The 26,849-nt window shown below is 35.5% G+C and overlaps 1 protein-coding gene across 2 annotated transcripts; it reads right to left on the bottom strand.

Annotated features, from left to right (window-relative positions):
• Positions 1-190: 190 nt before the first annotated feature.
• On the bottom strand, positions 191-17,568 carry LOC126778254 (tetraspanin-33-like). 2 transcript variants are annotated; one of them, XM_050501744.1, is made up of 7 exons: positions 17,334-17,568; positions 14,633-14,707; positions 12,918-13,046; positions 6,298-6,471; positions 4,127-4,306; positions 3,184-3,359; positions 191-1,168 (listed from the first exon to the last, which is right to left on the bottom strand). In XM_050501744.1, exons 1-7 carry the CDS (start codon positions 17,415-17,417, stop codon positions 1,156-1,158), a joined length of 831 nt encoding a protein of 276 aa, XP_050357701.1. In that variant the 5' UTR covers positions 17,418-17,568; the 3' UTR covers positions 191-1,155. The 2 variants fall into 2 exon arrangements, with proteins under 2 accessions (XP_050357701.1, XP_050357700.1); XM_050501743.1 differs by lacking the exon at positions 191-1,168 and having other exon boundaries at positions 2,971-3,359.
• Between the last annotated feature and the right edge of the window lie 9,281 nt (positions 17,569-26,849).

Here is a 26,849-nt window from a genome sequence, read left to right as displayed (position 1 = left end):
CATAACCAATATTAATGTTTATAAAAAAAAAAAAATTAAACGTCAAATAGACAAACTTACTATGCGTAAGCAAAACGAATCGTTTATTAACTGATCTTTAGAGCAACTATTTGAGTGATTATTATTATTATTATTATATATATATATATATATATATATTTAGATAACATAATTAAATTTGTGTAGAATACTTATGTATTATACTTTGTAATTGAAAGAAATGCAATATAAATTATTTAATAGAGGAAGTAAGAGTGTGGAAGTCACTAATATTTTTTGAGGCATTAATTAATTTAATTTTTTTTTATCACGTCATTGTAAACGACCAATGGGAGAGTCGATTTACAGAAATCAATTTGAACTAACCAATGAATAAACGTTATTATCTATCCTATATATATGTTTGTTATTACATTTAAAATTTATGTAATTTCAATAATGAAAAATACGACGAATTAAAATTAATAAAACATTCAGATCGTATAAATGCGACAAAGTTCTTAATTTGAACTTATTATTATAAATTATAATAACTGATGATTTTTTGGAACTATATCCAATAAAGGTATAATCTAATCTATAATCGCTTCAGTCTTAAATACAATGGCACACGATCAATGCCGCTAAAATACAAACTATTTTAAGCCTTATTTCGACCGTGTAAGGTTTATAATGCAACGTTAATATTGAGCCATCGAGTATTATATCTGGACAGCGCACCAACCTTATAAATAGTGTTTATCAAGCGATTATTTATAATTAAATTTAAATAATAATAACACTTATAAAACACTTTTACTTTAGACAAAGTCACCTTTTTATAAAAATCCATCTCTTTCTATCATCAACGATTTGACATACGATAGAAAGAGATAGCATTGTTTAGCTTCGCTAGCGACATTTTTTAAGCCGTAGAAGTTTTTAATATACAAATTTTACTCGTGTAACGCTCGATAACACCACACTGGTTTATTCAACACTGATTAGTTTTAAAATCACCGGATAGTTTTATAATGGCACTGCTCGTCCGCCCGTCTAACAAGTCTATATGTGTACCGACACAGCGGGCACAGTGCGGGGCGGTGCGGGTTCGAGTCCCGGCTACAGCAGCGCGCGCCGACACTCGTCTCTATAAGCGCCCGCTGCACCCCTATTTCATGTTTGCCACCTAGAAAAAAAAATTACCTATTTCGTTTTTTTTTTTTTTTAATTGTAATTAGGAATTTCTTTTTTTGGTATCTTTACTGAAATGACTTCCATTTGTTCATTGAACGAATGGAACTTACCGAACGAATGGAAACGTAATCATGTCAGTAAAAAATAATAATCTACCCATAACCACTCCTAAAAATAACTTATCAATATTTCATCTCTATAAAATCATTATAGCCGCGTTAAAATTAGCTTAAAACTATTTCCATTATATACATTGTAATTACATAATTATCATCGTAATACATAATAAAATGTTCCAATGACATATGCAATTTATATTTTCTACGCTTTTTATACTAAGTAAATCAGTCATTGTATCGATATTTATATATATAATTTTTTTTGATAGGAAGGCGGACGAGCATATGGGCAACCTGATGTTAAGTGGTCACTAACGCCCATAGACATTGGTATTGTAAGAAATGTAAACCATCGCTTACATAGCCAATGCGCCACCAACCTTGGGAACTTAGATGTTATGTCCCTTGTGCCTATAATTACACTGGCTCACTCACCATTCAAACCGGAACACAACAATAACAAGTACTGCTGTTTTACCATCAAGTGGCCCATATCGTCCGCCTTCCTATTCTATATATATAAAAAAAATCTCATAATCCAATGATACAATCAATGCAACCCAAAAAGGCATGAGAGTCTACGTGCTCACTGAGGCATGGGAGTACACTGCCAGTTTTCATTTTCTGTTTATAAAGAAAAATTTGAACAGTTTAGCTATAAATTATTACAAATCTTTTGAAATCAACTATATACTTGTATATAAGCATTACTATGTAGATTGCAGACGTTGGTTACAATATACAATGATTTTTGATTACACATAAGACTTAATTATTTACTAAATTATAATGTAATATTACAATTATATACTAGAATAAATCCCCTCACCTGTGGGGGGAACAGCCACCGACAATAGCGTTACAGGATATATGATCTCTGAAGGAAAGCGTTCCTATCCTATCCTTGATGGAAATTTACTATAAATGCTGTAATTATGAATACTACGCTGTTACAAGGTTATATCAACTGTTTATTTTTGTAGGGTGTTGTTGAGCAGCTGGCTGCCGTCGGGAACGCATTCCATCAGCGGTCAGACAATGTCTTTAAAATATTTAGAACAGATCACATCTGTGTTCATAAACGAATATTTAAAGCAACATTTTTTTGTTTTGATTCAAGAACGATTCGCACAGAGTTAATATACAAAATTTTTTTTTTAATTTATTTTTGTAAGGCAAACAAGAAAATTTGCCCAGTGAAGTTATATATGTATATATTATAATTAAAATATAAGAAATGAAGACGATTGACAAAATTCAATGAACTAATATTATTTTTTAGGAATCATTTACTTATCGTTCATGAACTGGGTGATTTAATTTATTATATACGAATTTCGATATATTTTATATGCATAGATCTTAGAAAGTTTTGGCTATTCAGTCTTAGCAATACATTTTACTTATACTTTCAAATTTTTTATACAAAATATATCATTTAGCGATATGTATTTTTTACGCAAATTTCCAATTTTCTTTTATTTTTAAATATTGCACAAAGATATTTACGATAAATGGTCCTTCGAGCCGGATTTTATACATTAAATTAATATTTAATTAATTATATTATATAGTTATACAGACGTAAGAAAGAAAACTGTTCGTGAGAAAGCTGCTAAAATGCTATTTTTTTATTTATTTAATGCATATATTAAAAAAATAGCAAGTTAATATATGATTGTCATGTTGTTTCTTCTTAATAATAATCATTTCCGAATAATTAATAGCTTTGGTTAACAATCAAAGTAAGCAAAGTACAGGAAAAATTTTAGTATAAAATTTTACAAGGTCTTTACAGATAAATTTAAAAATGACAGTTAAGTTAATACTTAGAATTAATTATCTATGTCGATGATGCTGCGGGGTGCACTTAGCTACGTTTTCGTACCTGGCTTTCTGCAATTCAATCTGTCCCTCTAGAGTCTTAGCGAGGTAAATGACGAAGAGCTGCGAGAGAGCGACTCCTAGTGCTGCAGAAGCGATGGTATACAGGTTCCTTTCCGCCCATGATCGGACGATTTCTATACACCCACTCGTCCAAACGCGTTTACTCGCTTCGGCGACCTGAAATTATCAAACATTCATTGTTAAAATTTTTTAAACTGTCAAACAAGTAACTTAATTATTTATGATTAATTAAAAATCTATTTACTACTATTACCACTATACATTTATGCACTTAATATTATAAATTTAATTATGTGTTTTTTGGTCAGTAGGTCATTTTTGACATTTACATTTTGTTCTATCGAAGTGAAACTTCTTCGGGCGCAATTTGATTGAATTTAAAGATGACGATGACGATACAGTACAGTAACAGCCTGTTAATGTCCCACTGCTGGGCTAAGGCCTCCTCTCCCTTTTGAGGAGAAGGCTTGGAGCTTATTCCACCACGCTGCTCCAATGCGGGTTGGTGGAATACACATGTGGCAGAATTTTAGTGAAATTAGACACACGCAGGTTTTCTCACGATGTTTTCCTTCACCGTATAGAACGGGTAGAACTATAATCACAAATTAAGCACATGTAAATACAGTGGTGCTTGCCCAGGTTTGAACCCACGATCATCGGTTAAGATTTACGCATTTTTACCACTGGGCCATCTCGGCTCTTGATGACGATACAAAAACGTTTCACTTCTGTGACGTGTTTAATTTACTTAAACATCACTTTAATACTTGTCTTTAGACTTTTGATACATGAAACATGACAAATAGTATCGTTACGTGCTTGGATTAGACATTCAAAAACGATCAGGACCAGTCCTCTTACACCGGATTCATTAATTGAGTAGAACACATTAAACATATAGCTATCCTTTTTCAACTCACGGGAAAGTTTTGTACGCCGTAACCACACATTATATTCACGAGACCCGAACTAATATCTGTGGCGTTGATGCAACAGGAGAATGGCACTCCGCAACGCTCCACGGACGGTGATGAGCAGTTGAAGTACTCGTTCTTGGACCAGTCCATGTAACCGTCTGACGTGAGGCCACAGCAGTGAAACTGAAAGATAATACATGTATGAATTAATTACGGGATGCGCTGCTTACATTCTTCCAACCATGCCTTGCAGTCTTGATTGTACAATAGGTGTTTTTTTTTCTTCGTTTTTGTTAAAAAAAGATTTTAATTATTACAGACTTACATTGATTGATTGATACTTATATAAAAAAAAGCCAAAGAAAAAACAATTTACTGCAATTTCTTCTACATTTAAGTTTTTCTCGAATTTCCAATAACTATTATTATGGTCGCTGACAACTGAGAGATTAAAAATAGTTTAGGCGACAGGCACAGTGTATAAGTTGATGTGCAGTAACGCCAGCGAGTAACAAGAAAGTTAAAAGTATAAGAACGCAATGACAATATACATATTACACACTAATTTTCGGTCGCGGATGCGCCAGCGTGTTAGGAGGGCGTGGGAGGTATTCTGGTATAAATAAGTACCTGACGTCCTTCCTTAGGGTTCAAGCTTGCTTCAAACCAAATTTCATTAGAATCGGTTCAGAGGCTCAGCCGTTAAAACGTGACACACAGACAGAGTAACTTTCGCATTTATAATATTAGTATATAGCTTATTCCAAACCTTAGATCTACATAATATTGCATGTGATTTACTAATAGTTCTGCCGTATAATGAACTAAAAACAGTTCTTGATTCATATAAATTCCTGACATTTCGACATTTTTCACACAGCCATCTGATCTCAAATTAAGCTTGTACAAAGCTTGTACTATGGAAACCAGTCAACTGATATACTGCATATACTATTTTTCTTTTGTAAATACACACTTATATAGATAATTACACCTCCACTCAAGACAAACGGACATGTTCGTGCACACAAATATCTGTTCTGGGTGGAAATCGAACCCAGTGAAAGGAAAGTATCTACCAACCACCCCAACCGGCTCGTCGAGAAATTCATTAATATTACAACACTATTCAACTTAACTAGTTGATTACACTTTAATTTTACTTCCAAAGTTTCGATAACAATTTCGCTGCCATTCAAAACGCTATTATATCGCGACTCCTTAATGAAAATAATAGACAATTCAAGATCTCGACCAATGACATCGCTGCAATTCAATGTCAAAGTTGTCTATTTACTTACTCCATGTATTTATTTATATATGACAATTTTCATAATAATCATTCAAACGGTACATAACTTTAGTGGCTCGATGTAAGGCCGCAGACCCGGAGGTCCTGGGTTCAATTCCCAGGTCGGGCCAATTAAAAGTTATTGGGTGTTTCTGTCGAAAATTCTCAGTGGCAGCCGGGAGTCTGGAAGTTGGATGTGTACACTCCCGTACCTCGGAAAGCACGTAAAGTTGTTGGTCCTGCACCTGAACCCGTTCCGATTATGTCGGATTGCCGTCCCATCGGATTATGAGAGTTAGGAAATAGAGAGGGCACCTGTGTTTGCGCACACCATTGTGCCCTATAATATCTTCTGCGTAGTTGGCTAATCTCTCTTGACGCCGTGGCCGAAATCGGTCTGGAGGACATTATATATATATACAGTACAGTAACAGCCTGTTAATGTCCCACTGCTGGGCTAAGGCCTCCTCTCCCTTTTTTGAGGAGAAGGTTTGGAGCTTATTCCACCGCGCTGCTCCAATGCGGGTTGGTGGAATACACATGTGGCAGAATTTCGATGAAATTAGACACATGCAGGTTTCCTCACGATGTTTTCCTTCACCGAAAAGCACGAGATGAATTATAACAGATATTAAGCACATGAAAATTCAGAGGTGCTTGCCCGGGTTTGAACCCACGTTCATCGGTTAAGATTCACGCGTTCTTACCACTGGGCCATCTCGACTTCAGGGGTCCGTTTCTACACAGGACTGCAGCGTGGCGGAGGGCTGCCCTATGCTCCGCACCCTTGTTTGCGCAGTTTATCTGGGGAACTGCCACGCAACATGCGCGAGGAGGAGGAGGATTATATATCCTAGAGTTTTATATATATATATATACTTACATCACTCTGGGCGAAATCTATGAAGTTCTGCAAGTCCGGGTCATCTCTATACGCATGGACTACGCGTTCAGTGAAGCTGAGCTCGAGGAGACCATGTAACGAACGGGGGAAGACAAAACCGCAGACCGCCCCACCCATTTCCACCAGGAATAGTATGAGCAGACAGAGGGAATACTGGAAAATTAATAAATATATTTATTTTATTAATATAAATAATTCATATTTTATGTTCGCTTCGCTGTTCCAATGCCATGGTGGATACACGTGTGTCAGGTTTCCTGCCAATGTTTCCATTCACCACTAAACATGACTGGCAAATAGTCCACCTGATGGTTCACCGCCCATATACACTGTAAAACATATTAATCATCCCTTACATCGCAAATATGCCACGAACCTTGGGATTTTAAATTTTATTGAGTCCCTTTTGCCTATCATTACACTGGCTCACCCGCCCTTCAACCCGAAACACAACAATAATTAATTTACTAATTAGATATTATATGATAATTTATTTACTATAGTATGAACTCTTTAATAATTCCTCGCCTCCTTTGTCCCCTTAGTCACCCGCAGTACTCCCCTCCCCCCGTCTGTAATCTTTCTGATGTTGAACATATAAATTCTCATAACCAAAAAAAAACAATACAAAAATTTACAGTCGAACACAAACTCACAGAAAATCGAAATCTTTGTCGCCATGTTTAATTTCTTTATTACTTAACGCAATAATATTTTTTTACTAAAATTAAATCATTCATTTGAATTATTTTACTAAGATCTCAACCAAAACGAAAGAAATATAATTTAAGGACATACGCAAATTATTTCAACAGTCAATATGTAGATGGCGCTAGTCGTACTTTAAATCGCGCTATCGTTTGGTATAAACATCCATAGTGTCTCCGAAATTTTGCTTCTGCAACTAACCAAGTTTGGTAGACCTAATGTCAATTTTTGTTCGTCTAGTACTGAAAAGTATGAAGACGCATATAATTAATTAAACGTATAGGATGTATTTTTTTATGTTATTGATCCTGGGAATTTCCCTTGTGCCTGTAGTAAGACTTTCGCTCACCCTTCAAACCGGAACGCATCAATATTAAGTATTGCTGCTTAGCGGCAGAATATCTGATGAGTGGGTGGTACCCAGATGGGCCTGCACAAAGCCCTACTACCACCAGATAAATGTATCCAGGTTTTAACCTCCATTTACATAGTTACATCAATTTTTGTGTTTCAATGAAAACTAATAAAATTATTTTGAGATAGCGTTTCATTCATCATAAAATTAAGTAAATATTTAGGCCGTAAATAGTTATATGTAAGCATTCTTATGTTTTAGCATTTTAGTAAGTTTTTATGGCAATCACCGCGACAGAGATAAAACGAGAGCAATATGTCTGCATTTCCTTATTGACGTTATCAAAAAATTTTATTACTTAGGAAAATTAGATGGGTTTCTGAAGAATTTTTTTCGATTGAATATTCCATCGACCCCTGTAGGTAGTATAAATAAAGTATGTAATCGCTTTCTCGACCATCCATGACAATTGACTTGGTTGCCTATGAATTGTTAAGTGTGAGGTTTGGCAAGGTTGGTTAACGAGCTCATTCATATATCAGGAACAGTGTGTGAACAATACAAATTTAGATTATTTCAATCGAAGGAGTAAAGATAAACAAACCTAAGGTTTGTCTATTTGGTTTGGTTAATTTACATATTGCATGCGATTTGCTAATATTCCTGCTATATTATACACTACAAACAGTTCTTGATTAATATATTACCTTTATTTATGATAGAACATTATACCATTTAACTACATATATAACTTTATAATAATTCTACTTTTTTATAGAATAGGAAGGCGGAAGAGCATATGGGCCACCTGATGGTACCAACGCCATTGCATTGGTATTGTAAGAAATGTTAACCATCGCTTACATCACTAGTGCACCACCAACCTTGGGAACTAAAATGTTATGTCCTTATATATGCTCACTCACCCTTCAAACCGGAACAGAAAAATACCAAGTACTGCTGTTTTGCGGTAGAATATCTGATGAGTGGATGGTACCTACCCAGACGAGCATGCACAAAGCTCTACCACCAGTTATATATATAATAAGTAAGTATACTTAATATATACAGGATATATTATGTATATTTTTTTCGTATTTACTCGTTATTGTTATTTATTTCGTATTATTTTCATCATACACTCTCTGTTAAATTTAGGAGAATTATTTTGCTTTTGTGTCTTTGCATAATTTGTACAAATAAAAAAGTACATCAACCATATTTTATTATTTGTTACATTACACATAAATCCCATCAAAAACAGACCAGTCAGACCTTAGGCTTCAATATATTATGCCTAAGTCATAAGAAGAAATAATATTTTTTAGTTGTTATAAAATATTTTATGTATTTATAAATAAATTTCAGGACTGACCATTGAACTTGGCACCCATTTAGATCTGACTTCTTTTGTCGTTGAAGTCGACAACCAAGGCATATATCATAACATTGAGCTTGGCTCTCATTTCGTATTTATATTTTTGATGGGATATCATTACTTTTTGTAAAGAAATTATCTAGTATTTTTATTTATAAATCAATAATTATTTATAAGTAATCATCTTACAATATTGATGTGCGCTAAATATTGAAATAATAATTAATACTAAATCTCAGTTAATAACGTGATAAATACGAAAGTTGACTATACTCTTAGTTATAAGTACTAAAACTGATGTTTGGATAAAAAAAAATTAAGGGTGGCACCTTAAAATTCACATAAATACTGGCTGTCATCAATTTCGATTGCTGATTCTTACATTACAGGCACTAAGTAAGTTTTCCTAGTAATAATAATAATAATATATTTATTTATTTTCTTCACAAAAAGCTTACAAAGTAAAATGTAACATTTACATAACAGCTAATTAATGTGAAGACTGGTACTTGCAATAGATAAACTGTTCTACAAGACACCAGGCCTCCACTCCCGTTTATATGAACAAATGTAGTTATGGTATGTAGTAGAATCAAATAATTGAAAAATAATAATAAAATGATAAAAAATTACTAGTTTCTGATTTATTCCTTTGTATTCATCCAACCACCTATCTGGATACAAAATTTGAACTTTCTAGGTCATTTTTTTTCCCAAATGGCGCAACAAAAAAGAAATAACGGTCGTACAGCGGTGCACACCCCCACCATACCCTCGCTGTTTGAGGTCGAGTTCTCTAACATACGAGGACTCCACACTAACCTCAACGCTGTCCACCACCATCTCGAGACAGCACGGCCAGCAATGTTGTTTCTCACGGAGACACAAATACTCCGTCCTGCCGATACCAGCTACCTTAATTATCCCGGCTACACGCTTGAAGAATCCTTCAAAGCGAAAGCCGGAGTATGCTTGTTCGTCAGGACGGATGTTTGCTGTCACCGACTGCGCTGCTTGGAGGACCTCTCCTTCTCCATGTTGGTGGTACGTGTGGACCTGGTTCGTCAGAGCCGAGTCTACGTGTGCCTCTACAGATCCCACAATGGTGACTTGGAGACAAGCCGATTATTTGACCATCTTAGTCGGGTGGCAGATGCTGCGCAAGAGTAATTTCCTAACGCGGAATTGGTGTTTTTGGGGGATTTTAATGCTCACCACGAATCCTGGTTGAAATCCCTCAAAACTGACCATGCTGGAAGGACTGCTCATGCTTTTGCTCTCACACATGACTTGACCCAACTGGTTGATCAGCCCACCAGGATCCCAGACATTGATGGGCAAGCACCTTCTCTACTGGACCTTCTGCTGACTTCTCACCCGGTGGAATATCAGGTTGTGGTCCAGGCTCCTCTTGGCTCTTCGGATCACAGCCTTATTTCTACCAGAGTGCCACAGGCCAAGCTGCCGCCACTAGCGGTATGCAAACGTGGCGTTTGGCACTATAAGTCGGCGGATTGGGACGGTATGCGCGATTACTATGCGTCGGTCCCTTGGAAGGAACGTTGCTTCAGTGGGAATGACCCGACAGCTAGTGCCGCTGCTGTTGCTGGCGAGATCATGCTGGGAATGGAATACTACATTCCTAGCTCAGATCTCGTCAGTAGGAGTACGCGTAACCGTTGGTTCACTCGTGAATGTGCCGATGCTGTATCAGCTAAGCAGGCGGCATATCGCAAGTGGATCAACGGCTGCGTTAGCGGGGCATCTAACATTGACTCACTGAAAGCAAACTATAATAAAAATTCCAAGTCCTGTAGAAAGGCATACACGAGAGCGGATGCACAGCGCATTGTACAGATTGGTCATGACCTTGTTTCGCATCCTAGGGGCTCCCGTAGCTTCTGGCGTCTGACCAAGTCTGTGCAAAACAATTTCTGCCAACCTTCGCTGCCACCGCTCAGAAATCCGGACGGATCGCTAGCTCACAGTCCGCAAGAGCAAGCTGATCTCCTGGCTAAACTCTTTGCCGACAATTCCGTCATCGATGATTGTAGTGCACTGCCACCTACACGTGGTCATACGATGCCTGACATTAAAATCAGGCAACGTGATGTGCGTGCGGAGCTGCAATCACTTGATGTACGGAAAGCTAGCGGTCCCGATGGAATACCAGCCATAGTGCTGAAGAAGTGCGCAGCGGAGCTGTCTCCTGTGTTAACGCGCCTGTTCCAACTTTCTCTCTCTTCGGGAAGTGTGCCGGAGGCTTGGAGAAGAGCTAATGTGCAAACGGTTCCCAAAAAAGGGGATCGGTCTGACCCGGCAAATTATCGGCCAATAGCTATCACCTCAGTACTTTGTAAGGTGATGGAACGGATTTTAAACAACCAACTGATCCATTACCTAGAAGATCACTGTCTGATTAATGATCGTCAGTACGGGTTTCGACCAAAACGGTCCACAGGTGATCTTCTAGCGTACGTAACACACCTCTGGGGTGAAGCTATCGACAAGCATGGAGAATCGTTGGCTGTCAGCCTCGATATCTCCAAGGCTTTCGACAGGGTCTGGCACAGAAGTCTTCTCTCCAAGCTACCGGCATATGGTCTGCCTGCTCAGCTATGCACCTGGATTGCCAGCTTCCTACACAAGCGTAGCCTTCGTGTTTTAGTAGATGGTTGCGCTTCACAATTCTATGTAGTGAATGCTGGAGTCCCCCAGGGATCTGTGCTATCTCCCACATTCTTTCTTTTGCATATCAATGATATGCTCTCCCTTGGAAACATACATTGCTATGCAGATGATAGTACAGTGCATGGTGGATACCACGGACGCGCAGTGGCTGGGCGGGCGGAAACTGAGGAGAGGCGGGAGAATCTTGTCATTGAACTCGATAGGACGTTAGAGCTCATCGCCAAATGGGGATCTGATAATCTTGTTGAGTTTAATGCCAAGAAAACACAGGTATGCGCTCTCACGGCGAAAAAGTCAACATTTTCCCCTCTTCCCTCCCTCTGTGGTACTCCGCTGGTGATGCAAAGCAAAATCGCCATGCTGGGGATTGACGTTCGCTGCGACCTTAGTCCAAGGGATTACATCGAGGCTGTTATAAAAACAGCTTCACGGAAACTCGGAGTTCTGAACAAGGTGCGGCGCTTTTTCACGCCACAACAACTGTGCCTGCTGTACAAAACACAGGTACGGTCTTGCGTGGAATATTGCTCGCACCTTTGGGATGGCTCCGCTAAGTACCTACTTGAGGCCTTGGACCGGTTGCAGCGACGTGCCGTACGCATTATTGGCGACGTAAAGGTCACAAACACCCTTGAACCTTTACAATTGCGTCGTGAGATAGCAGCACTGAGCGCTTTCTATCGACTGTATCACGGCGAGTGCTCTGAGGAATTATTCTCTCTAATTCCTGCTTCCCCCTTCCTTCTTAAGTCCACGCGAGCTGGTTCTCGATGTCACCGCCTAACTGTGACATCAATTCCATCGCGAACAAAGAAATTTGGCAACTCCTTTCTTTGTCGCACTTCCAAAAAATGGAATTCCTTACCAGCTCACGTGTTCCCCTCCTCTTACAACCCGGGTTCCTTCAAACGAGGCGTGAAGAGGCATCTTGCGGGCCGGCAAGGCGAAGGCGGCTAGTGCAGAACGTTTTTCCCATCTGTACTGGCCGTCGTCGCGTTTGGACTCTACTACCACTTACCATCAGGTGGAGTAGAGTCATTTGCCCTCCCGGCGAATATAAAAAAAAAAATCTCGAACTGGGTTAGAGTTTTGATCTATGGGTCAGTCAGTGATAAAAATGCCGTTTTTTGGACGTTAATACCTATATAACCGTTTGAAGTGAGTTTATGAAATTTGGAGCTCATATGTATCTCGCAAGTTTCAATATATGAGCTAAATTTGACATATTTATGTGAAATAGTTTTTGAGTTATGAGAGGGTCAAAAGTGGCTCCCAATGGTTCGTGTAATATTACGGTACTGCTCGCCAGTTCTGTTAGCTTGAACTTGGCTTGATACGCTACCGCGTCTAGATGCTCTCGAATCTGATTATTTATCTTTATATACTAAGAACACAGCAATGATTACAGTGATATTAAACAGTAGAAATTATCTAAGCTAATTTTATAAGAACGAAATGTTAACCTACAAATTTCAAGAGGCACGTGTTCTCCCGCAACGCCCCAATGCAGCCAGCGAAGCTCACGATGAACACCACGCCGCCGAGCAACGCGATCAGCAGGCTTATGTTAAGCATAACATCGTACACCGTATCCAGCTGTAAAAATAATAATTAATTATGAGACGAGATATTCTCTGACTTAGAGATCCCTGTGATTAGAGTTCCTAGCACTCTGGCATTTAGACCCGCCATTCCGAAGCGGTAAGAGTAAAATATTTTTATGCCCGCTTACTCCCGAAGCCCCCGGCTAGCGAGCATAAATCTGGGACTGGGTACGGTAACATAAGTAGTATTTATTGATATAATATGTATTTTATATCAGACTAAGTATATTATATTAATTAATTCAATATTTTCTTAGTATGTACACTTCCAAACCGCTGCTTTTACAACTTGCTTTTACTTTTACTGCTTTACTTTTGAAGAGATTTTTAGCGATAAGACCTTTAAGACGATTAGGCCTTTGTACAGTTAAATTTTATTTGAATATGGAATACACATTCACACATACATACAAATGTGTTTATAAACGATATTATTATTAATAGGTGTATTTCGTGACGTTAAAAATATAAAAATGATAAATTGCGCCACATCGGTACAAAACTCACGATTTACTTTTTATTTCTATTAACCATATCTCCACAGGCGTGTCCGTGCTTGTTGTATATTTTTTATTATTTGGAATTACATTATTTTCCTGTGCCTCATTTTTTTTTAATTTCCAGGCTACACCACAAACTAAATTATAGGATTACTAGATTCCGTCCGCGATTACACACGCGTGTTAGGCCCTGTCTTTCCCTGTACCCGTGACAACTTCTGTGCAAAAAATCATGATGATCGATTAAGTAGTTAAGAAGTGAATGCGTAACAATCAAATAAAAATAATCACTTTCGCATTTCTAATAATTTCATAAGTTTGCATTGGACTCTACAAGACTTTTTTTAATAACCAATATTTCCATTTATCCCTCCAATTAAGGTGTGGGGACGATAGTACCCACGAGGTCAGGATATAGACTGCGCTTTTTACATGCTTGGGCGGCCCTTAAGCCATAACGCTATTCATGCTTAAATACTTCATTGACTCGGAATATTGGGTACCTATTACTTTTCTGAACGTTCAATTCAGATTTGCACATTACTCGTAAACAATTTATATATATATATATATATACATACGTACATACAATGATCTAATAATTAATAACGTATATGTAGGTATGCTTTTGTAAATACTAATATAACATAAAATCGTGTTTACACTCAAGCTAGCTTTAAATTTAGAATTTCAAAACGATTATATTTATATTTCCGTTTTGCACACCACTAAACGGCTTGCTTGACATCATCGAAAATAAATACACGCTGTTTTCATACTATTTTACGCTTTTGCGGCTAAACCACAAACCGATTTCGATGAAATTTGGTATGAAGCAAGGTTGAACCCTAAGAACGGATTTTATCCTTGTTTCATACTTAGCACTTGTAACTGCCTCCTCCCCCCAGTTGATGTCACTTAATTAGTGGGGTGACCCACTAATTAAGTGACATCAACTGTTACCAAACCTATTATATTATATTAATAATTGATAGAATATTATAATAATGTAATAATTAAGAAATATTTATACTATTTTGAATTGTGCTTTTTAATCTAGTATAACATAATTGTTTACCTTTATAAGACCTGTCGCCTGCCATTTGTCGATAAATGCGTACAGTCCAACACCAATCAGTAAACCACCGAACAGCTGAAAAATTATTATCATTTTTAAAACTCAAATTCAAATCTCTCAACGTCAAATTTCTGGTCGGTACATAATGCACAAGTGTATGGTAGCATAGGTTCACTCTTTATTCTCTCAATCTGAGTTAGATGGCATTTCAGCAAGATCTCTCCAAGATTGTGCAGGTCTGCTTCAAGAGTTTTCCAAAGGATATCAGTGGCAACTATGAATCTGCTAGTTATTTCTAGAAATAAAAATCCATTAACTTCTTTCTAGTCCAACCATAGGAACACAATACCAACGAGGTATTTACTTGTCATGATATTTTAGAATTCATAAATTTGACTCGTAGAGGTACTTTGAGAGAAACCTGCATATCAAACTATTAATTATTGTTCTACAGCAATACTTTATTAAAAAGGAACATAAAAAGTCATTTCAAATTTCATGCCTAACAGGTCATTATCAGATTAAATCAATGTCTATATATATATATATAAAAAATTTATTCGTAATTTTTGTTTAGAATTTCACAAACAAATACTTCCAAAAATTTTATTTTATGAAAGAGAATCATTTAAGACTCTGAACAACTTTTTATATTTATTTCAAGTATTGTATGTGGAATATTTATGAACCACTTATGGCCTTAACCTTGAGCTGGGCAAGAGTTAGTCTTTAATCCAAAAGAATTAGAATATGAGAGTTAATGTTGTATTAATAGCTGACTCAGCTATCGAGTTAATGTAATATAATAAATTTAATTTAATACATAAATTGTATCTAATTATAATACATATATGAATGAGTGTGTGTATCTATGTATAAATTTATTTTAAAGTTATTGTTACTTAATTTAATGTATTTATATATTATGTTTATTTATGTTATATGCCTACACTATCTTTCTTTCTTCTGTTTCTTTCCTCTATCTTAAGGTTGTTTGGAAAAGATAACTGTTTAGCTTAGTTTTTTTTAAAGAGGACTCTTATACATATATATTGTATGTAATTTATGCCAAGTTTATTGGTTGTACACTAAAGCAGTAATTTGAATTTGAAAAGAAAGTAGTTTTTACTTTGACAATAAATAAGTTACAAAAAATAAAGTTAAAAGCTTGTAAATTTCCCACTACTGGGCTAATGCCTCCTATATTTTTGAGGAGAAGGTTTAGAGCTCATTTCACCATGCTGCTCCAATACAGGTTGATGGATGCATTTGTGGCAGAATTTTAGTGAAATTAGACACATGTAGCTTTCATCAATTTTTTTCTTTCACTGCCGAGCATGAGATGAATTATAAACACAAATTGAGAACATGAAATATAATAATATATATAACATATACACATAAAATTCAGTGACTTGCCTGGGTTTGAACACAAATTCATCGGTTAGGCTTTCTTACCGCTGGGCCATCTCACCCCATGTGTAAGTTACTTTTATAAATGAGTCATGCAAATGTTCCATTATTTTACAAATAACTTTGAACTTTAAGGCAAGCTTTTAAGCGTATAAATATGAATGTATGGGTGGATACACTTTGTACCAGATTTTCATCAAACACATTTGAGATGGCCCAATTGTTAGAACAGCTGAATCTTATCCGGAGATTGTTGGTTCTTTGGAGCTTAATTTGTGTATTTGCTCTGCGGTGAACAAAACCAGGATATACCATATTTCACTATTTTTAATATTTGACAATAATAAGTGATAAAATGACTAATTTTCGTGTATTTCCTCAACACACGATAATTATATATGTGAAAATTGTAATTGATTTCAAAATTAATTTTAGATATTCAGATTTATTGTTAATATTGACAAAGTCGAGGCAATACAATAAGAGCAAAGTAAATATTTAATATACGATTTTTGAAAAATATTGTTATATATTGAGGACTTATCTTACCATAAAAATAAAATCATCAAAAAATGACCAAACATTGGCAAAATGTGTTAACAGTTTATTCTTACTGGGTATAAATACATAAATAAACTCTTGTAGATAAAATTAGATATATTATATAAACATGCTATGAAAATTTTGATAAGCTAAAATATAATTATTGCTTATTATCTTAGTTACTTTCATTTTTCCAAAGGTTAAACAACACTGTATAATTTGTATTAAATTATTATTATCGAACAGGATTTAAAAAAAAATATAGACATTTATTCATTTTTATTTTCAATAAGTCTTTATTTTATACAATGATATTAATGTGTATTATGAAAGGTAATTAAAAACTCTAACACATTAAAGTCATAAAAACAAAAATATGTATAATCTAAATAAAAATACAAAGCGCATTCGATAAATACGTAATTATTATATTCACGACAATTTAATTTGTATTTTTTGGCTTAATTTTTATCGTAACTTGTTGAAACCGAATTGAACAATTTAGTAATTTCGTTAGCGGAAACGGCTAGACAGACATCTACTTTTTTATATGTATATGTTGTTCATAAACGTAATCTTCCCACATTATCGCTTCAAACAATGATTGTGATTCACACACTGAGGCTGAACAATAAATTAAAATTAAAACATTCACACAATAGAATCAAACTACAAATACAACAAACAGACTTTCATTCTTCTTCCATATGGGAAACTTAGTAATATTAATGAATATGGTGCTTACCCAAAAAATAAAATTCAAAACAAAAATCATATATTTCACACAGCCACTAACGTAGGTGAAATTAGGACCTCGCCGCCGATGCATCCTGCCTTTTATATAAACAACAATAATAAATATTGATATTTACTTTCTTTGTCAAATCGTTTTATATTTTTTGATATTTAAAAACACAGCATAAATCAACGATGAGTAATATACAAAACCCGTCCTGAACCGATCGTCCGTCGTCCGTCAATTCAGAACATAGACTACAAAGCACAGAGTAGATAATCACTACGTTTCTACAGAATACAGACATGAAATTATACGTATAGACTATAGTCATATTATGTAGTGGGCCATACTACACAATATGACTATAGTCTGTACACATCCAACAAAATATTACCAAATCAAAGATTATTAATGAATGAAAGCTTGAAAAAAATATATCTTTGAGTATAAAACGTGAAAATGTATGAAATTTAGATGTCGGTGTTATAGCTAGAAGATGTTGCAGCTAATTCTACCGTATAGCCGCAGTAGCGCCACTCTGATAATTTATAGAACCCTTTTATCATACATTTTATTAGATACTTTTTCGGGTTAATATAGGTTATATGAATGCTTACTTCTAAACTCCATAGTCCATACATGTTTGATTTACTAATTTTTAATGCTGGCTTGAGTGAAAATTATTTTTCAATTACAATTATTATAATTTAAAAATTCAATGAAATAAAATAGAACGTTAACAAAATTTTATAATATTATCTTTATAATCATCTAATTCGTATTTTTGTTTTGAAGTAAATAACACGTTACAGATTTACGTACAAGTAAATATGATTAATTTGACTGTCCCTTATTCGAAACTTTATTATATGAGATAGGTACTTGGTTTCCCGCTTGTCATTTTGACTTATTTTCTTCCTTTTACCTCTCCTTCCTTTTTACGTCACTTCCACTTGGCATTATCGGCGGTCTTTGGGATGTCGCCGATTTCGATACTTACTGGCGTTTTAGATTCCGACGCGTCCAAGTTGCTATTCCGACTCCTATATCATTTGTAAGTTCGAGCTTAACGCTAAGCTAGAAGATTGTTTATGTGAGTACTCATTATTTCTTAAAATATTTATATTTTTGACTTTATAATTATTTGATTTGGTAGCTTTGCTAAGTTTTTAAATCGTAACATTTAGAAACGTTATAATTTGCAAACTACCAACATAATTTGTATTAACGTTTTACGTTCGATAAATGTTTTTATACTTTTATTTTGAATATTATCATACTACCCACATATTTAAAATATTGATTTATATATTAAAATTACACAGATTGTCTATATGTTCAAATGATTTTGGGTTTATTATTTTAAGATAAAGTTTTTTATGTTTAGTTTGGATAATATCGTGCTCTCTGAAGCGCCTGGTCCCTCATCCACGCCAAATAAACGGCGAGAAGAGTCGCCGAGTTCAGGTTCGAGTAGTAGTTCATCGAGTAGCAGTAGCTCGTTATCGAGTGCTCCAAGGCGTAAACATCGTAAAAAGAAAAAGAGCGGCAAACGGTTGGCACGTATGAACAAAAAACTGGCTGAAGAAGTCCGTTGGCTTCGCGGAAAGGTTGCAAGCCAGGAAGAACAATGTCATGTAAGTACAAATTTTAATAACGATGATGTCATGTCACTTATGGCAAGTGAAAGTAACCGTTTATAGGAAGAGGTTCTTGATGACAAATCTGAAAAATCGTGTGATTACGATTTTACCCTTTCGTTTGAAACAAAATTAAAAGAACCGTCGATTCCTAAAGCGTCGGTTGCCTTTTTACAAATGCTTAGTGACCATCAACATTTAGATAAAAATAACTGGTCTGATGTCAGATATGCGGAAGCTCAGAAAATGTGCAATTTCTCGCCGGGTTTTACTGACCTTGAAGTTAATGACGAAATAAATGCAATCTAATCTCCGCAAAGTGCAACCGTCACCAACCTTTTTAATCAAGAAAAGTTTACTGCAATTTTAGAACGAGTTGGTGGTGTAAAGAAATGGTTTTGGCCCGCCCAGAAAGCAAATATGACTTCTGCCTCGCAGGCAGAAATAAAAAAGTCATACGGCCCCTCGCAGGGGCTCATTCCACGAAATAAGCCCTCACATGGGCTTTTCAAGTGTGTATAACCGCAATTACCCACATACTTTTTACTCTCATATATAACCCACCGCCGCAAAGTGGTTATTATCCAGGCCATATGCCTCAATAAAATTCGGCCGCACCGAATAATCGTTATTTTTAAAGTAACTTTAAGGGAAATTCCTTTCACCAGAAATCGAAACAGCTCGTTCAAAATAACGCTGGACGAAAACGAATCTTGCCACCGTCCCCTCAAAATAGAGAGAATAAAGGACGGTCGATTCAAAGCGGGCCGTTTGGGTATCAGGATCAGTGGAAAAGCTTAGGAGCTCCAGCTTTCATTCTAAAAATAATAACAGGGTATCACATACCCTTCAGCCGAAAACCACCTCTCATATATCCCAGTGTCTTCGAAACAAAATTACATGTGGCAGAGTCTACCAATATGACAATAATTATCAACAAAATGAAAGAACAGGCTGTATTAAAACGGGCAGTAACTTCTCCAAGTTTCCTTTCTTCGATGTTACTGGTCCCCAAAAACGATGGCTCGTACCGTCCAATATTCAGTTTGAAAGCATTAAACCGGTATGTCTTAGCTCACCATTTCAAGCTGATAAACGTTCAGCGTATACCAGATTTTCTGCAGCCAAAAGATTGACTGTACAAAATAGACCTGTCGCAGGCCTACTTCCATATACCCATATCTTGCAGCTACAGACGATTTTTGCGTCTCTATTATCACAACGAACTCCTGGAGATGACCTGTTTACCTTTCAGATGTTTCCTTTAGATTTTCATCAAATACAAGTGAAAGTGTTTCACATTCCCGGAATCTGCAACAGTCATACCGGCCAAATGTCGAGGCTTCGAGCGAGTCCCGAGTGGCACCTGACACGGGATTGCACGAACAAGATTTTTGCCAAATGGGGAATTCCATTTATAGACCTGTTCGCCTCAAGTCGAGCTCATGTGGTGACGAATTATGTATCGTTGGATCAAAACGACGAACAAGCATTGTTTCACGACGCGTTCTCCCGATCTTGGACGTTCAGCCTAGCTTGGGTTTTTCCACCACCATTTCTGATCTCCAAGGTACTTTGTCATCTCAACCGGGCTCATGGAGTCTATCTTATTGTAGTTCCACGATGGAACCGAGTATTTTGGCGTCCGGATATCAAGGCGCGTGCACTAGCGAGCCCATTCACAATTCATCGCCTGAACGAATTTCTCGTAGACATGACCACGGGATTGCCTCCCCCAAAGGTATTCGAAATGACTCTAGAGGTCTGGAAATGTGGGGGTGGTCTAGGACATTGAAAGGATGGAATACTAACCAATTAGAACTGCTACAAGAATCCTGGCGCCCGTCAACCCGTAAAGTTTACAGTATTGCATGGAAAAGATGGATTTCGTGGTGTGTATCACACAAAATAAATCAATCTAGACCAAGAGCTAGCGATTTTAGGTTTTTATCAGACCTCCATTTAGTTTACAAATTATCGTATAGTTCTGTATTGTTGCAAAAATCAGTGATTTCTACCTTGTGCGATCCAGATTTGTCTGGTCAGCTTGGCTCCCATGTACTAATAAAACACATTTTGAAATCAATAGCTTTACGTAATCCTATTAGGCATGTAACGGACTCAGTTTGGGATATTTACGATTTTGTCTCTCATTTGGAGAGCTATAGTATAGATAGAAATATTGTATTCCAAGTGCAAAGGCATACAGCTGCACTTCTATTGCTTTGTTCGGGAAGAAGAATCCATGAATTGACCCTGCTTAAGGTTGATTCCGATAGCTGCATTTTCGAAGATGACTCTGTAATATTTTGGCCAGCATTTGGTTCAAAAACTGACTCCATTGACTACAGGCAGTCAGGTTGGAAGTTTTTAGCTAATAATGAAAAGGAGAAAGTAGATCCCGTTCATTGGATTAAATTGACGTAGTCTCTTCTTAAAGGTCGAAGAAGCTTAGCTAAATCATTAAACCTTTTCATTAACATAAGAGGAGAGCCTAGAGCTGCATCGCGAACATTAATGGCTGGTTGGATCAAGTCTTTGTTGGTGGATGCTGGTATATTAGCTGCTCCCGGTAGTATTAGATCTGCTGTTGCCTCTAAAAATTGGCTTAATAATCGATCGCTTGACGAAATTCTGGCTAGAGGAAATTGGCGTTCACAAAATACTTTTACAAAGTATTATATGAGATTAATTAAGCCGATTCATAATAAAGTATCTGATACACAATTTTTTGAGCCTGTTATTTGATTTTGTATTTTTCTTTAATACATAAGATTATATTATTTGTTGTGATTACAGACGTGGTAATGATCATTAATTTAAAACTGATTTTATTGTATAAATAAATATTTTCGCAAATATGAATTTTAAACGACAACATAATTGTCTCTTTTATATTATATGATATTGATTTTAATATATTTTTTTTATAATAATTAAATTACTTTTTCTTACATTATTTCTTTTCTGAAATTTAATATATGCATTATCTAATTAATACACTTACATTTTAATATTAGAACAAATATATATTTTTTGTTTGATTCTTTAAACCATCACATTGGCGTATATCACTTCCACCAGGCGATAATAAACATGTCTCCTTTAATAAAGCTTCGAATAAAGGACAGTCAAATTAATAGCAGCGTTTTACCTGAAATAAAACGCTTATTAATTTACTTACCTTATTCGAAGCTTGCGATTAATCGCTGCCTGGTGCTTAATAAAACGCAATGAGTGTCATAATCGGCGATATCCCAAAGACCGCCGATACTGCCATGTGGAAGTGACGTAAAAAGGAAGGAGAGGTAAAAGGAAGAAAATAAGTCAAAATGACAAGCGGGAAACCAAGTGCCTATCTCATTTAATAAAGCTTCGAATAAGGTAAGTAAATTAATAAGCGTTTTATTTCAGGTAAAACGCTGCTATTATGTATAGTTCATAGGTAAAATCTCCTTAATATTACAAAACAAAGATTTCTGCCTTATTTGTCGCGAATATCACGATTTCTTCATATGCTATTTATTATCTGTGCCGATTGATATAAAAATTAGCGGGTCTGGAGGATTGGTTATATATTTTCATTAAGATTTAAACGTTAATTTTATTGTTTTTTATTTAAAATATTTTGAATATTTGAAGATCAGTTAGTATCGTATTTATTAATAATTATAAAAAAGTTAAACTTAACGTAAGTAATTAAAAAATAAATAAATTATGAATAAATAAGTTTCGAGTTTTGTTTAGTTTTAATTAGTTTCAAGCGAACTTGTAATGTATTTTTTACTTTATATGTAGGGATGCCTCAAGACTTATTTCTAGATTTAATATTGTGGACCCTCGTGCCCTGGTACCTTCAGATTGAAAATTGGGGCTTATCAAATTCATATCATAATGTTTTATTCGCTCCCCTTTTTATATAATTTATATTTCGTCACTGAGACTAAAAACTTCCAAAATACCGAAGCAATAATTGAAGTTTTACTGCAAAAAAGCGAAATACGTTATTTTAAGGGAGCTTGAATAACACTGAGAAGAAGTTTTTAGAAAATCAAAGTTACAAGTATGCCAGATTTGGAAATATTGGACAATAAACCAAGTACCAATATATTATGATCTCTACTAAGTCTGTTTTATAATATAACTTAAGCTGCTCGTGGCTTCTCCCCCGTTAAACGTTATTATTGCTCCGACCAATTATAGGTCGTAGCGTGATCTCAGTGCAACTTTTCCCAATAAATGGGCTATTAAAGCAAGAAGTTTTTAGTTAATTTCTTTTTTTAACGTAATCTCTTAACATGTTTTTTTTAAAAAAACCATTCGTCAAGTGGTCATTTGATGTTCAATGAAAACTATGTTTTTTTTTGTTATAAAACAAATAGATTATATATTTCAAGTATGTGATAAGATTGATGGAAAGTATCTAAATATGTCATTGTCATATTATGGATTTATTAAACGCATAATATTACATAAGTCTATACAAATATACACAAACAAGATATACAATTGTTTTTATATATTTACTTCACTCAAAATGTTTTCTTATATTCTTCAAATATTTTATTAAAAATAAATTGTTTAATATTATATAAATAAACTGTTGGTCGAACTTTGTGCGGATTGAGTTTGGGCTGGGATACGCAAAGAGCTTGCTGGCTGTTGACGCGTGATGGGGGTGGGGGGCTCACGAGTGCTATATCAGACGGCCTTGAGGAGGATGCCAGCCGGGTGGCCTCGTACTGCCATACGCACTAGCGAGAGTCCCAGGAGGCTGTAATGAAGTGATTTTAAGATACTTTTTTTTGAAGATACTTATTTCGCTTACTGTAACAAAATTCTTATATTATCTGAAAAGTATTTTCAAGAACATTCGTGATGCAATGCAACATAGTTCAATCAAGTATACTTTGTAATAGTAAAAAAATATCTAAAAGTAGAAAATATTAGAAATATCCAATGACCCAGTAGATAGGACCTGTTGATGAAAACGAGGATTTAAGCCGGGCATGCACAACTGAATTTTCATGTGCTGAATTTGCAGGAAGGAAATCATCGCGAGGTTAAAACGCCCATGTGTCAGAATATATTCTGTCACATGTGTACATATCCAACATTTGAGCAATGTGAGAAAAGTAAGCTCAAAAATTATCTTAAGTGAGGAGAAAACGTTCATATGGACTGGCTGTCCACATTTTTAACCGCTTCCAAAAAGTTTCAAGAAACTCATGCTCGGGGTTAAGTTATATTATAAGACGTGTGACTACTTTCAATAACTGGTTACCCGTCCCAGCTTTGTACGGTTAAATTAAGTGAAATGGAATGATATTTATTTCTCACAACAAAAAGGAAAAAGTACAGGTAAGTTAATTACTCAATATAAAACCATTTAACAAAGTGCATATTGCATTGTGAGAAACTGGTATCCATACTAGTTTAACTGTTTTACAGGCTCCCAGTCGCACGGATACGGTACAGTGGTTATAATTACTATTAACTAAATTAAAATATACGAATTATACATTATATCATTCATCGAATTATACAAAATATTAAAAAATAAATATAATTGAAATATTAAATAATAGTAAGGAATATAATATTGTATACATATCATCGGTATGTGTGTGTGTGCGTACATATGTGTTTGTTGTTTTAAAAGCAATAGATCCGATTTTTATAATTAGGGAGAACAGAGTAAGTCTTCTATTTCAAAGTACGAGAGATGTTGCAACCACGATGAAATTACTACCTTACAGCGGAACTTTTACGTAGACGTAGTTATATTTCAGTAAATTTTCGTTCTTCTTGAATTACTCTGTCCATTGGTGAAAACCGTATGAAAATCGTCGGTAGATTTTGTGATTATCGTGTTCAGTCAGACTGACAGACACGTTGGCGAGACTTTGTTTTATAATATGTAATGATAGTTTTTTTTATAGTATTACCTTATGTAAGTAGGTAAGTGATCACCAACGCCCATAGACATTGGCATTGTAAGAAATGTTTATCCTCGCCCACATCGCCAATGCGCCATCAAACGTAAAGCCGTTGGTCTTGCGCCTGAACTCTTTCCGGTCGTGTCGGATTGCCGTCCCATCGGATTATGAGAGTTAGGCAATAGAGAGTGCACCTGTGTTTGCGCACACACTTGTGCACTATAATATCTCCTGCGTAGTTGGCTAATCTCTCTTGAGATTGGCCGCCGTGGCCGAAATCGGTCTGGAGAACATTATCATTATTATATTTTAAACAGTTGTTGATAGATATATATTTATGTATACGATAATACTATGACTTAACTAGTTATATTTACAATAATGTTACTTTCAAAGCTCTGATAACAACTTCGCCGATATTCAAAACGTAATCTTTCACGAATCCATTTTTTATAACCGCAATGATTACCTACCACAGCTTATTTCAGATCTCGACCAATAACGTCACATTATTTCAAGGTCAATGTTGTTTATTTATCGTTACTCCTCCTGTCATTGATATCGACTACTCATGTCTAAAGTACCAGCAAAAACCTTAAGATAATTGCATATCAGCACCGATTACAAAAAAACTTAACTCTCTGCAGGAAACACCTATTCAATACCTAAACACTCAACAAAACTTGTCTCATAAAACAAATGAACTTCTGGAAAAAAGGTTGAAATTGATTAATAGTACAAACAAAACAAAAAGTATCAGGAAAGAAATAAGAAAAGTGAGTAAAGAAATAAAAACACAAATTAAGAAAGACAGAGAACGCCTTAGACGTATGGTTTTTGAGAAACATATCATCAAGACTGAAGGCATCAAGAGAGCTTAAGTTAAGCTGTTAAAGGATAAAACAAACTGGATACCCAAAAAGAAAGATCAAGATTCTATGCAAAAGACTGAAACCATCTGGCTAAGCCTAAAAAACCAAGGAGTTGAACATAAATACATAAAAATTTTGAAAAATATATACGCAAACAGTACAGTAGCTAAAATAAAGTTAGAAAAACAGGGAAAAGAAATAAAAATTAACAGAGGCGTACGCCAAGGACACCCTTATCTTCCAAATTATTTACTGCCGTTTTAGAAAACGTCATTCGCAAAGTCAAATGGGACCACTATGGTTTAAAATACAAGAATTGGTAACGCATGGAAAAGTTATTGGAGACTAAAAGAAGTTATGAAAAATAAAGAAACTAAAATGTTTGTTAAGGAGAAGCTATATAATACCTGTGTGCTGCCTTATTATGCAGTACTCACTTATGGCTGTCAAACTTGGGCATTCACCAAAGCGCAAAATGAAAAAATTAAGACATGACACATAGCGATGGAGAGGAGCATGCTGAATATCAGGAAAAGCGACAGAATACAAAACAGAACCGCGCACGAAAGTAGACGACGTAATAACTAGAATTCGGAAACTCAATGTGGAATTGTGCAGGTCATATAATAAGAGGTACTGAGAAATGGAACAAAACTTTGGTTTTCTGGTATCCCAGAAACGCTAAAAGGAAACGCGGAAGACCGTTTCGAAGGTGAGAATATGAAATTAAAGCAACAGCAGGGAATACATGGACCAGGACCGCACTAAATAAAATAGAATGGAAAGGAATGGAGGAGGCTTTTGCCAAATGTGGCTAACAGATTAAGTTGTCGATATCACTTCACCAGAGTGATAATTTCAGTAATGTAAAATGTAGCAAAAATGTGTCTGAATAAAGGATTATTTATTTATTTATTTATTTATTGCATATATATGTGTTGGAATTATTTTCCTCAATTGAAAGTTTGTATTATAAATTGTTACATTTTAAGCTTAAGTTTTGCACATATGTCTTTTCATAACATGTAGGTATATATATATATATCTGTGACGTGTACTTTCTGACAAAAA

Source organism: Nymphalis io, chromosome 25 (assembly GCF_905147045.1).
Source record: "Nymphalis io chromosome 25, ilAglIoxx1.1, whole genome shotgun sequence".
Lineage (NCBI taxonomy): Eukaryota > Metazoa > Arthropoda > Insecta > Lepidoptera > Nymphalidae > Nymphalis > Nymphalis io.
The sequence above is the reverse complement of the archived record's forward strand: the minus strand, read 5'-3'. Positions and strand labels throughout refer to the sequence as shown.

What these genes read in the sequence shown, in the direction of transcription:
- LOC126778254 (XM_050501743.1), bottom strand. Translation starts at nt 17,417, where the DNA reads ATGCATCGGCGGCGAGGTCCTAATTTCACCTACGTTAGTGGCTGTGTG. An exon ending in ACACGTGCCTCTTGAAATTT is followed by an intron (nt 6,472 to 12,917) that starts GTAGGTTAACAT and finishes TTAATTTTCCAG; the next exon opens with TATTCCCTCTGTCTGCTCAT. An exon ending in TAGATTTCGCCCAGAGTGAT is followed by an intron (nt 4,307 to 6,297) that starts GTAAGTATATAT and finishes ATTATCTTTCAG; the next exon opens with TTTCACTGCTGTGGCCTCAC.